Genomic DNA, 13,493 nt, shown 5'->3' with positions numbered 1-13,493 from the left:
TACAGCTTTGTAGAGCCGTTCACAGCAGTCATGTCAGAGCACAGTAACAGTTGTTCTCGTGTAAGCAAACAACATATCGGCTGTACATATTGTGTCTGCATCTCTGGCAACTATAACTTCTGAAACGGGACGTGCGAGGCTTCTTCTTGGACTGAAACGCAGTGATATGACCCAAGAGAAGACAAATATGTTCAAAACCCCAGCAGAGCATCGCTCTAATTTCCCCAAACTGCATTAACAGCATAAAACAGACCACAAATACTCTTTTCTCCAGGGCATTCTCTGCTAATTTCCTATATATGGCAGAATTCCATAAATGTCCCTAAAGGGAGCATTACGAAGAAGGAAATGAGGAGAAAAGAGAGATATAACAACCCGGGAGGGAAGAGAAGCAAAAACCAGCTAGAGGACGAGAGATATTACAGGCCGACAGGCTCTCGCTCTTAGAAAATCCCGCTATTAATCTTGCGGTGAACGTCCGTTTCCGGCTGTAATCTTAAATCACAGTGCCGCCCCTCGTCTGCTCTCCCTCGGGAGAAAATATTTCCTCCACACCGACCGCACACACAGCAGGTCACATTTTATTACCGTGTGTGTCAGTACAGTTCCATTAGCTCATAAAACAGAAGTATATCTTTATCTTCACTGCTTTGCTTTCCTCCTGCTTTCCTCAAACTCTGGTGCTGTCGAGTTTGGCTGCATTCAGCAGCAGTGATGGAGCAAAACAGTGAACTGCACCAAGAGAGAATAAAACCAGTCAGTTTTTATGATTCCCATCTCCTGCCAAAATGGTTTTTGACAAGACAAGACAAGAGGTCTCCTGTCACTAATGTTTAGACTCGTCATGATCATGAATTTTGTGCTGACAATGAATTATAATTAAGTTTTCCTCATGAAATTTACATTGTAAGCCTATTTTTTTAATATATTTTTTTACTTGGAAATATACAATTAGGTCCATATGATTTTCTTTAAAGTAAAATAAAATTTTAAAAGTTAAAATATTTATCTTTTTGTTCAACTGTAATCTTGCTCCACTTCAACCTAAACCTGAATTGACCTGTCATTTATTAATTCAGCAGATTTTCTCCAAAGCAACTTACAATAAACAATTCATCATAAAGGGGCAAATAAACACAGGACGTACTCGTAATACAAAGTTTCATACATTATAATATAATATGTGACCCTGGACCACAAAACCAATCTTAAGTAGCAACAGCCAAAAATACATTGTAAGGGTCAAAATTATAGATTTTTCTTTTATGCCAAAAATCATTAGGATATTAAGTAAAGATCATGTTAAAAAAAGATATTTTGCAAATTTCCTACAATAAATATATCAAAACTTAGTTTTGGATTAGTAATATGCATGGCTAAGAAATTCATTTGGACAACCTTAAAGACGATTTTTGTATGCATGTATAATGTTTCTGACTGGCTTTGTGGTCCAGGGTCACATAATATAATATAATATAATATAATATAATATAATATAATATAATATAATATAATATAATATAATATAATATAATATAATATAATATAATATAATATAATATAATAAATATAATATAATATAATATAATATAATATAATATAATATAATATAATATAATATAATAATATAACCTACCCTTAATTTTATATTAGTTTATTGTTTATATTATAGTATTGTTTACATTCTTTCTTTCTGCAAAGCAGTGTCATTTTATCTATTTTTAGTTTCCATTATATTTTTTTTAATTGGTTAAATTGTAATAATTTGTGTCTATCATTTTATTAGTCTTTGTTGTTTTTATACATACAGGTGCATCTCAATAAATTAGAATGTCATGGAAAAGTTGTGAAACTTGCGTATTAAATAAATTCAGTGCACACAGACTGAAGTATTTTACGTCTATTGTTCTTTTTATTGTGATTATTTGGCTCACATTTAACAAAAACCCACCAATTCACTATCTCAACAAATTAGAATATGGGGACATCAGCTAATCAAATCAAAACACCTGCAAAGGTTTCCCGAACCTTCAAAATGGTTTCTCAGTTTGGTTCACTAGGCTACACAATCATGGAGAAGACTGCTGATCTGACAGTTGTCCAGAAGACAATCATTGACACCCTTCACAAGGAGGGTAAGCCACAAACATTCATTGCCAAAGAAGCTGGCTGTTCACAGAGTGCTGTATCCAAGCATGTTAACAGAAAGTTGAGTGGAAGGAAAAAGTGTGGAAGAGAAAGATGCACAACCAACCGAGAGAACCGCAGCCTTGAGAGACTTGTCAAGAATTTGTGTGAACTTAACAAGGAATGGACTGAGGCTGGGGTCAAGGCATCAAGGGCCACCACACACAGACGTGTCAGGAATTTGGCTACAGTTGTCGTATTCCTCTTGTTATGCCACTCCTGAACCACAGACAATGTCAGAGGTGTCTTACCTTGGCTAAAGAGAAGAAGACATGGACTGTTGCCCAGTGGTCTAAAGTCCTCTTCTCAGATGAGAGCAAGTTTTATATTTCATTTGGAAACCAAGGTCCTAGAGTCTGGAGGAAGGGTGGAGAAGCTCATAGCCCAAGTTGCTTGAAGACCAGTGTTAAGTTTCCACAGTCTGTGATGATTTGGGGTGCAATGTCATCTGCCGGTGTTGGTCCACTGTGTTTTTTGAAAACCAAAGTCACTGCACCCGTTTACCAAGACATTTTAGAGCACTTCATGTTTTCTTCTGCTGACCAGCTTTTTAAAGGTGCTGATTTCATTTTCCAGCAGGATTTGGCACCTGCCCACACTGCCAAAAGCACCAAAAGTTGGTTAAATGACCATGGTGTTGGTGTGCTTGACTGGCCAGCAAACTCACCAGACCTGAACCCCATAGATTGGGGTATTGTCAAGAGGAAAATGAGAAACAAGAGACCAAAAAATGCAGGTGAGCTGAAGGCCACTGTCAAAGAAACCTGGGCTTCCATACCACCTCAGCAGTGCCACAGACTGATCACCTCCATGCCACGCCGAATTGAGGCAATAATTAAAGCAAAAGAAGCCCCTACCAAGCATTGAGTACATATACAGTAAATAAACATACTTTCCAGAAGGCCAACAATTCACTAAATATGTTTTTTTATTGGTCTTATGAAGTATTCTAATTTGTTGAGATGTTGACCAAAGACTTAAACTACTTCAGTCTGTCATTTTGTGAATTTAATGTCAACATTACCACACATTATATTGTTCTACAAAAGTCCATGACTGACCAATCCGAATCAAGTATTCCATAGTGCTGTTTTAATAACTGCTTTCTGTTTTTGCACAAAACTAGTGGTTACAAACAAACAGTACGAGGCCTACGAATCATGCATAATAACAGAAACATTGATCACAGCAGGTGATTTCAAGTCTGACGGTAATTGTCTCGAAATGTGCTGCTGTAGGCGGCAAAAGTGGCTCTCTGAGAAACTGCATCTCCTTTGAAGCACTGTGTTAAAAAAATAAAGCTAAAAAAAAAGATTAGACTCACTAGTCAACCTTACTAAGCAACCTTATCAACCATCCTGAGTCATCTCTAGGTAAAACTGCTCAACTTTATATCTAGGTGTCTTGCATATAATTAGCTCTGTTCCAAAACCTTGCTGTCTAGTGCCGACATACACAGCTGCCTTCTAAAGGTGCAGTCACATTTATTGCTGCTCAGCAAAATTTCATGGGTGAAATTTTGCACACCTGATTTTAAACTGTCTACACAGACAGAAACTGCAATTGTTTCAACAGACTTTGATGTTTGGATGTTGCTAAGTGAATGGTGCAACCCTGTAATAAGCGTACATACAAATGAGAAAAGGCCATTAGAAATCCATCTGAAATCACACTAATCTAATTTTATTTTATTATTTTCAGTGCTCAATTAAATGTGACCCTGGACCACAAAACCATTCATAAGTGTTAATTTTTCGAAATTGAGATTTATACATCATCTGAAAGCTGAATAAGCTTTATATTAATATAAACGGTTTGTTGGGATAGGGCAACAGCTGGCCAAGATACCACTATTTGAAAATCTGGAATCTGAGGGTAAAAAAAATCTCAAAATATTGCCTTTAAAGTTGTCCAAATGAAGTTCTTAGGAATGCATATTACTAATCAAAAATTAAGTTTTGATATATTTACTGTAGGAAATTTACAAAATATCTTCATGGAACATTTATTTAACATGATAAAATGTATTTTAGGCTATTGCTACAAATATACCCATGCTACTTAAGACTGGATTTGTGGTTCAGAGTCACAAACACTAGTTCAAATTCTACATGACCCTTTCTTTATCTGCCATCTTGGACTTTTTTAATGCATTCTGAGATGCCATGAGAGGCCTTGATATTCATTCCAACTAAATTTTCCCAAAACAAATGTAGTTTGAAGTTTTAGCGGTTTGAAATGACTTGCCAATAGCCAGGTTTCCATCCAAGGATTTTTGCGAAAAAATATTTAGCGCTTCAAAATTTTGTTGATGGAAATGCCATTAATTGATACAACTTCTCAAGTGTTGACAAAATATTTTTGGTTTAACTTTAGCGCATAAATTCTATATCAATAGTTAAAATGTCACAAATATTATTGACGAAACACTTTTTGTTGGGAAAAGGAGCTTTAACACAAAAAATGTGGCATCACATGACAGAATTAGCCAATAGGCAGCGTCTGTGTTTGTGGTGTCGCTCACTTTAAAGCACCGTCTGTAGTTCAAATCATATACATAATATTAGATTGTATCTAAAATTATTTTATATAGGCCTATGGTAAGAAAAAGAAGAGTTACCTTTTTAAATACACATATCTGAATTTGATGTTTCTTTAGTACGTTGCAAGTTAAAATGTATTCATTTTGTACAAAAAGTACAACATTTTACATTAATTTGTTTTTGCTTGGTAGCTTATATTTTCATTCTTGTTTTGTTCTCAGTTCTGTTCTACCATTAAATTTAAAAGATTTGTTGTGGAGTGATGGGAAGTAAAATAGCATGGTTTTTCAATATGTTTGGCTGGCTGTATTTTATTATGACAATGAACTTACAATAGGCTACTCCTTCAATTGTGGTCATATAAGAGTAAGAAATTATTTGAAACTATTCGAAATATTTATTTTATTTATGTAGGCTGCATTCATAAAAACAAAACATTTTTTTAAATGACAGAAAAAAACAGGATGTCGCTTTCTCAAGAGCGCATCACAAAAATGAAACGAAATTCTGCATATAGGCTGCTACTTGTTGCAGTTTTTTTTCTTTCATTTTGCTAATTTATTTATTATTTAGAAATATATATTTCACCTATAAGCCTATTTATTTATTTTATATTTAGCTTTATTATGCTTTTCTCCAAAGTGTGATGTGATCATGCATGAATCCTCACATTCAGCTTTTTGAGTGTATAAAATTAATCGGTTAATAATGGCTTAACGATCGTTGATTGTCAATTTAGAGAAATACAAATAAAATAACTGAAATTAACATTCATATTTCCAATGCAGTCTAATAAAAAAGTTATTAAAAAATAAATAACGCAACTGCGCCTGTTTATAAATATTACTTGATGCTCAAGTGTCTAAATAATTGTATGTAGGCCTATAGGCTACAATTAAATAATAGCCTGTATAATAAAGTTTCATCTTAAATGGATGAAGTACAGGCTACTAGCCTATGATATTTGCGCAATAGGTGAAATTATGAATGGAAACAGCTCAAGGGCAACTTTTGTTTGCGATACACCAAAACTTACGCGACAATTTGGTTTTTCACATTCTCTTTGTCGATAACAAAATATCGAAAAACTTGATGGAAACCTGGCAAGTGTAAACTTTCTAGAAAACTTCATGGCACATATTAAACACACTTCGAAACTGCCACTGATCCATGATGATTTGGCTACATAATCTACAAAATGCTCTGCTCTTTTAAAGAGAAAATCAAAACTTTAAAAATCAAAGTAAGGTGCTCTCTGTGGTTGCACACGCAAGCATGATTTGAGCTATCAGTCATGTCGGCAGTGTGGCACAAAGTTACACAGCAGATTTAATACTTCAGGTTAAGAAAGAACAAACCCTTACCCCAAGAATGTGCAATAATAACAGTGATGTTGCACATTTAAATAGGCCTCAATTCAGCTTTTGATATCTGCTCAAACATGCCAAAAAAGACTTTGGGACGGAATTATATTTTCAACACTGACTGAAGTCTTGAGCTCGATGAGACAGTGTTTCAGCACAGATCTGTGAGGTGTTTATAAAGCCTGCGGTGAAGCAGTCTCCTACTGCCCAGAGGGAAACACACAATCAAACAGCAACCATCCTTCAACAAACACAATGCTAGTGTTCATCTGCACACAATGACAGGGACTCACGTCGAAAGGAAGAACCTCCACTGTAGTGTTGAAGAGCTTGTCTCCAGGGTGCTCGATGTTTCCACTGCGGAAGAAATACCTGCACACACACAAAAACATATCATCCAAACTATCAATCTTATCAATTCCTTAAGGAGTACAATGCTAAAGAACTGTACTGCATATGTTTCCTCATACATCATCTTATCATGTAGTTATTTATAGACCCTGCAGCACACAGTGGCCCCAAAAAGTATTTAAACATTTACACTGCTCTTCAAAAGTTTGGGCTTAGTAAGATTTTTAAATGATTTTGGAAGAAGACTCTTACGCTCACCAAGGCTGTATTTATTTAATCAGAAATACAGTAATATTGGAAAATATATTACAATTTGCAATGCCTCTTTTCTACTGCAATACGTTTTAAAATGTAATTTATTGATGAGATCAAAGCTGAATTTTCAGCATCATTACTCCAGTCTTCAGCATCACATGATCCTTCAGAAATCATTCTAATATACAGATTGGGTGCTCAGGAAAGATTTCTTAATATGTGGAAACCATCACTTTTAAAAATGTATTCTTTCTTGAATAGAAAGTTCAGAAATCAACAATTATTTGAAACCTGAATCTCGTTGTCACACCCCTTTGGACTGTTGTGTTGGTTTTCCCCTCTTGTGCCCATATTTGGTTCTTCCTGTTCCTGTCCTCATCATGTGTGATTATTAGTTAATCGTTATCACCTGTCTGTCTCATTATCAACCCTTTATTAGTTGGTTGTTGTCCGATCTCAAGGTTATGTACGTGTGTGTTTTCCTGCCCTTCATGTCCGGATTTACCTATTGTGGATTATATTAAAGACTTGTCATTGTATTTCGCCTTCGTGTTGTGCCTTCCTTACACACGACCATGACAGAAGATCGAACCGCAAAACAGTTTAGCGGCGTGTTACCCTGCAATTTATTTTTTCCGTTTTCATTCAGTGTTTTATTTTCTGTTTTCCCCCGTCATGAATGACCCGGCTGTCCTCATCCTCCTGCTGGAGCAGGAGGAATGCTCTCTCGAGGACCACACCCAGGACTTTGTGCATCTATCCAACCTCACGCACTACCCGGACATGCTTATGCTCGTTCTACCGAACTGGCCTAAACACCGCCACACGAGCGCAGCTGTCCAGGGATGGTCCTCGAGAGAGCCTTGCCGCCTACATTGAGTGGGTGCTGGTGTCCTGCAACTCTCCGGTGACGACACCAACGACACCAGCCCCACTCATGACCCAGAGCCCAGCTAACCAACACCACCTCTCGCGAAGCATTAGCCCGAGCCCGACAGAGAGCCAGAGCCCAACGTGACAGAGCCATCGCTGAAGAGAGCGACAGCATGGAGGATCACCACGGAGCCTGAGCCAATCCTGTCCGACCAGGTGCGAGAGCCGGCTACGTCGAACGCGACGGGGATGTTTCAGTGGGGCGTGAGGAAAGCACCGCCCACTGCACTGCCACTGAGGATGAGCTAAGACTGGATCTGGGTCTATTATATGTGGAACAAGACTTGATCGATTTCCATGAGGATATATATGCAATCATTCTTCCCCCATCATTTGAACTCTCTGCCTGCCCTAAACTATCTGTGTGCCCTGAACCGTCTAGTCAAGTCAAGTCAAGTCACCTTTATTTATATAGCGCTTTTAACAATACAGATTGTGTCAAAGCAACTGCACAGTATTTAAACAGCACAATAGTGTGTAAGTAACGCATTATTGTAAATAATCAATTTTCAGTTAAAGGCAGTTCATCAATGAATTCAGTGATATCATTGTCAGTTCAGTTGAAATAGTATACAATATCGCTGGAAAGTGTCCCCAACTAAGCAAGCCAGAGGCGACAGTGGCAAGGAACCAAAACTCCACAGGTGACAGAAATGGAGAAAAAAAAACCTTGGGAGAAGCCAGGCTCAGTCGGGGGACCAGTTCTCCTCTGTTCAGACGAAACCAGCAGTTTGTACCAATGTCTGATTGTAGAGAACTCGTCAGGATCCCGTGGTGTTGCACCGATGGCCCTCTAGGTTGGCGAGGTCTTCATTGATGATCCGTCTCTGGAGCTCATCTACCTGCCTGGATTTCCCACCCACCTTCTTTCTGTTATCTCCTCATATCGCCCTGCTGCCTCAGTTCCGCCACCGCTGTCTCCTGAAAGCCCCTCAGCTCACCCTCAGCCCACCAGTCCCCATCGACGTAGTCCCTCATCTCCGCCTCAGAGTCCCAGACTCCACCTCGCCCCTCTGACCCAGCGGCTCCACCCCGGCTCCCAGCTCCCTCGTCTCCACTGTCGCCCGTCGGCCCTCCAGCTCCATTGGCTCTCTGTCCCTCCGGCTCCGCCTTGGTCGGTCATCAACCCACCACCTCAGGACTCAACTCCTCCGGCTGTGTCTCATTGCTCTGTTGGGCTCCTCCCTGCCTCCAGTTCCGCCTCAGTCCTCTGTCGCTCCGGCTCCACCGCAGACCTCCGGATCTCTGCCTCGGTCGCCAGAGCCTTGGGTTCCGCCTTGGCCCTCCGGATCCTTTGTGTTGCCCGGGATCATCGGCTCTCCGTCTTGGGCTCCACCTCCACCTGCTCCGCCTCTGTCAGTCGGCCCCCTGGAGTCGTCAGCCCTTCCTCTACCATGGCTCCTCCCTCCGTCGGCTCCACCGTGGACCCCCATCATGGCTGCGGTCTGGGTCTCCTGTGGCTCCTCCTGCTCCGGGTCCCTTCTGTCTCCTCCCTCCGTCTGATCCTCCCTGGACTCTGTTTGTCACCGTCCTCCTCCCGGATGTCCGTCCTTCACCAGAACCTCCACCCACATTGACTTCCGGTTGCCATCTCACGTCCACCTCCCTTTTTCCCTCCATCCATCTCTTCTTCTATGGCGCAAGGCCGCGCCTTCTGGGGGGGGGGGGGGGGGGTTAACTGTCACACCACTTGTGTTGTGTTGGTTTTTCCCATATTTGGTCCTTCCTGTTTCTGTCCTCATCATGTGTGAATATTAGTTAATCGTTATTAGTTGGTTTTAGTTCAGTGTTGTTGTCCGATCTCAAGGTTATATGTGACCCTGGACCACAAAACCAGTCTTAAGTCACTGGGGTATGTTTGTAGCAATAGCCAAAAATACATTGCATGGGTCAAAATTTTTGATTTTTCTTTTATGCCAAAAATCATTAGGAAATTAAGTAAAGATCATGTTCCATGAAGATTTTTTGTAAAATTCCTACTGTAAATATATCAAAATGTAATTTTTGATTAGTAATATGCATTGTTAAGAACCTAATTTGGACAACTTTAAAGGTGATTTTCTCAGTATTTTGATTTTTTTCCACCCTCAGATTCCTGATTTTCAAATAGATGTATCTCGGCCAAATATTGTCCTATCCTAACAAACCATATACCCATAGAAAGCTTATTTATTAAGCTTTCATATGATGTATAAATCTCAGTTTAAATTTTTTTTTAAAATTTAACCTTATGACTGGTTTTGTGGTCCAGGGTCACATATACGTGTGTGTGTTTTCCTGCCCTTCATGTCTGGATTTACCTATTGTGGATTATATTAAAGACTTTGTGTTGCGCCTTCGTTACACGACCATGACACTTGTAACATTATAAATGCCTAAATTGTCACTTGAAATCAATTTTCTTTTAATTTATACTGTGCCCACACTTCTGAAACGTAGTGTCATACTAAAACAATGTCTGAATGTCTTTCCATTAGAGAAAATATCAAACCAAGAGCCAGTTTAAAGAATGACAAACATACTTTTCAACCAAAACATTTCATAAAAGTTTGTTAGATTTGAAATAATAAACAGATGTTGTGCATAAATTTGTGACACTTTGAAACATTCATGTTACATTTAAATCAGCAAAATGGCAGCTGATTAAAAATATCTACAAAAACAGACAAAACAATTAATTCTGAGAAAACTCCAGTAGTATTTGAGCACAGATGACCCCCGACAATATGTCATCTAATGCAATTACTTTTATACATATTAAAGGTTCCAAAAACAATTTTCTTCCTCCTCTATGGATCATTGTAACGTGAACAATCACAGACACTGGCGGATTTCACTCTATAATTACACGTGTAGAGTCGCTGTAGAGTGTAAATGGACACCTGCGCTTGTTAAACTGTGACTCCTGTAGCATGAAGGAAGCCAGTGAGTGATCGTCAAACGCTCTCATTCAGACTGAGCACTATTAGCTCTCAATTAAGCCTGAAATATGCATGAACTTTCCATTAGGGTTAAAAATGTACGTATGACAGTGCCTCATGATGATTGATGCATTATCCAGCTGGTATGAGTCAGCGTGATGGGAAAGACTGCGAGACGAGCTCTATTACAAAACGGACAGCATGCTTTCTACTTCATTCATCAGCATCAACCTTCCAAAGTAAGGAAATGAAAGCTCATAATTGACTTGTTTGAAACACCTAAACTTTTTTTGTCAGCCGAACCGCTTAAGCGCAAAATATTTACTTGAAATACCCCCTGAGAATTTAAGTTAACATTTTAATAATTTAACGACATATTTGTGTTCACAATTCTCTGATTTAATTTAATGTTCACATGACGTGCAGGTAAACAAATAAATAATTTAATGCATTTTTAGTAAGTTTTGAGTCATGATAGTGACTGAGTATGAAAGATATTAGCAGCTTTTCTATAGCTGTTTATTGAAGATACGAGATCTTGTGCGTTTTGCACACACTTGTCAATGAGGCAACTTTACATGAATTTGGGTGCATTAGCAGATGGCAGATTTTCTAAACTGGACTGCTGTTGATGATTTTTGATACATTTTGCATGAACTAAATTGGATGAATTTTTGTCTTCTTTGCAAAGGACATATGCAACACTGCCTTTTTGACTAAAAGATGGCATCTTAGAGGACAGCATTATCATTCAATCTACTGTTTGGCTTAAGTTTTGGAACAGACTCTCCATGAAAGCATGCTGGCATTCATGAAATGTAACAGAAGGAAACCCGAGGCATTATCTGAGAATCTCTGTCTGTATACCTCTCTACTCGGACAGGTGTGAAGAACCGGATGCGTATGAAGTCTCCAGCCACAGGTGTGAATGCCCAGAAGAAATCCTCTCCCAAATAGGCCTTCTCCAGTGTGAAATGCTGGTATGTCTTCAGACTGGTGGTGACCTCAGCCAACGGGTTCGCGTGACCTTTATGTAACGTCTGCTTTCCGAAGTCCTTATCCTGACCAAAAAAAAATTAGAAGGATATAAACTGTGTTCAGGCACTTTATGTCCTTTCAAACTAAAAGACTTTAACCTTTTTTATTGTTGTTATATAAAGTTACATTAAAAGTGTCTTGATATATTTTTCATGCCTTCATAATTTTTTTTCAACCTTTCAAATGCCTTTTATTGTTATATTTTATTGTTCCAGACTTTCAGGCTACGTCCACATTAATCAGTAAAGTCCACATTTCCAAAAGTTGCTCATCCACACTTAAACATTTGAACAGACTCAAATCACTTTATTGCACAAACATGAAACATTATAAAAGCTCACTGAGATGATATAAAGGTGCAAAAATGGTTCAGTGGCATCACTGTGAATACCCTTTTAGAGCACCTTTATTTTTAAGGCGGGACACTGCAGGTGAATAGGGTAAAAAAATAGCTAATAGTTATCACCTTGCTTACCCAGATGATTGATTACATTGATAATTGCAAACATTTTTTGTATTGCAAGTTTTCTAAAATGTTAGGTTTAAATATGCAAATGAGGCATTATTTAATGATTTCTAGTACAAAAATCTGAACACTGGGTAAAGTCAGTTTCAAAATTCTTGTTTAATTTTTTTTGACATATTAGGAATTTTGGGTAACTCATTTTGTCAATCCATAATTCAGAAAAAACTTTGAACAGACAAAAAACTTTTTTTAATACCATTTTGGGGGGAATAAAATGCATAAAATCAAGCAAATTATATATGAACAAATTCCTTTGTAAAAAACTTCAGAATATAGACAGGAATAAAAAGGTAAAGTGTGTGTAAGTGCTACTGAAGTGGAGATTTATGGCTCAGTGTAAAAGTAAAAAACTCACTTTGAGAAAACAGCCTTTAAAAATATGCATTGTAATTGAAATCTATTGACACAAATAGATAAAGTGCTAAAAAAGAAACACTTCACAGTGTCTTTTGGGTATTTTCTTTCCACTAGTCTGAAGAAACCCTTTATGAAAAACCAAACAGCCCAAAATCTCAAACTTTACAGGTGCATGAAAAAACAGCGTTTCTGCAGTGTCTCCCCTTAAGACATGAATATGTGCTTTTTATGTAATAATAAATTGCCAATATCCCAGTAATATTCATTCTAACAACCAAAAGGATCATAGTGAAAACTGGACACTAAAGTGTTACTAATATTCTTATTAACTCACCAAAGTATTTAAAGTGAGAAGGGTACATAAAAAGCATGCATTTTAAGGTTAGACTTAAAATTCTGATGTTAAATCCACTATTGTATTGTGTATAAATGTTCTACAGTCTATACACAGTTTTAAGTTCAATTACACAAAAGGTAACTGTAATTAAATTACAGGACAAATAAGAGTAATCCCTTATTTTACTTTTTCAAGGGAAAAGTAATTAAATTACAGCAACTAATTACTAAATAACTAGTTACACCCAACACTGCTGTGAACGAACAGGAGCAAACAACAAACAACTGTATTTTAATTAACCCCTTAGTGTTCCAACGTTCCACCGGCGGAACGTTTTGCATTGAGTTAAGTTTGACAGGAACGCTAAGGGGTTAACTAACCTTAGCAAAGGTTAATAAACGCTGTAAATATAGTGAAGTGAAAGTTTGATTTATGATTATTATTCTGTCCCATTACTTTTGGTCCCTTAACAAGTGGGAGGCACATATGCAAACTGTATTTCCTACACCGTTCACCTGATTTGGATGTAAATACCCTCAAATTAAAGCCGACAGTCTACAGTTAAAGCACATCTTGTTCGTTTCATTTCAAATCCATTGTGGTGGTGTATAGAGCCAAAAATGTTAGAATTGTGTCAATGTCCCAATATTTATGGACCTGACTGTATATTTATCATGTCTG

General features: G+C 37.9%; 1 protein-coding gene across 1 annotated transcript in view; it reads right to left on the bottom strand.

The window, feature by feature from the left end:
- The window catches only part of mgat4b (alpha-1,3-mannosyl-glycoprotein 4-beta-N-acetylglucosaminyltransferase B), a 225,721-nt gene that overhangs the window by 11,747 nt on the left and 200,481 nt on the right, over positions 1-13,493 (bottom strand). The window contains exons 11-12 of the mRNA XM_073820494.1: positions 11,422-11,615; positions 6,388-6,466 (exon numbers count right to left, since the gene is read on the bottom strand). Of these exons, the coding sequence (XP_073676595.1) occupies positions 6,388-6,466; positions 11,422-11,615 (273 nt within the window). The remainder of the gene's footprint in view (positions 1-6,387; positions 6,467-11,421; positions 11,616-13,493) is intronic.

Source organism: Garra rufa, chromosome 16 (assembly GCF_049309525.1).
Source record: "Garra rufa chromosome 16, GarRuf1.0, whole genome shotgun sequence".
Lineage (NCBI taxonomy): Eukaryota > Metazoa > Chordata > Actinopteri > Cypriniformes > Cyprinidae > Garra > Garra rufa.
This window is presented reverse-complemented; position numbering and strand designations above follow the sequence as displayed.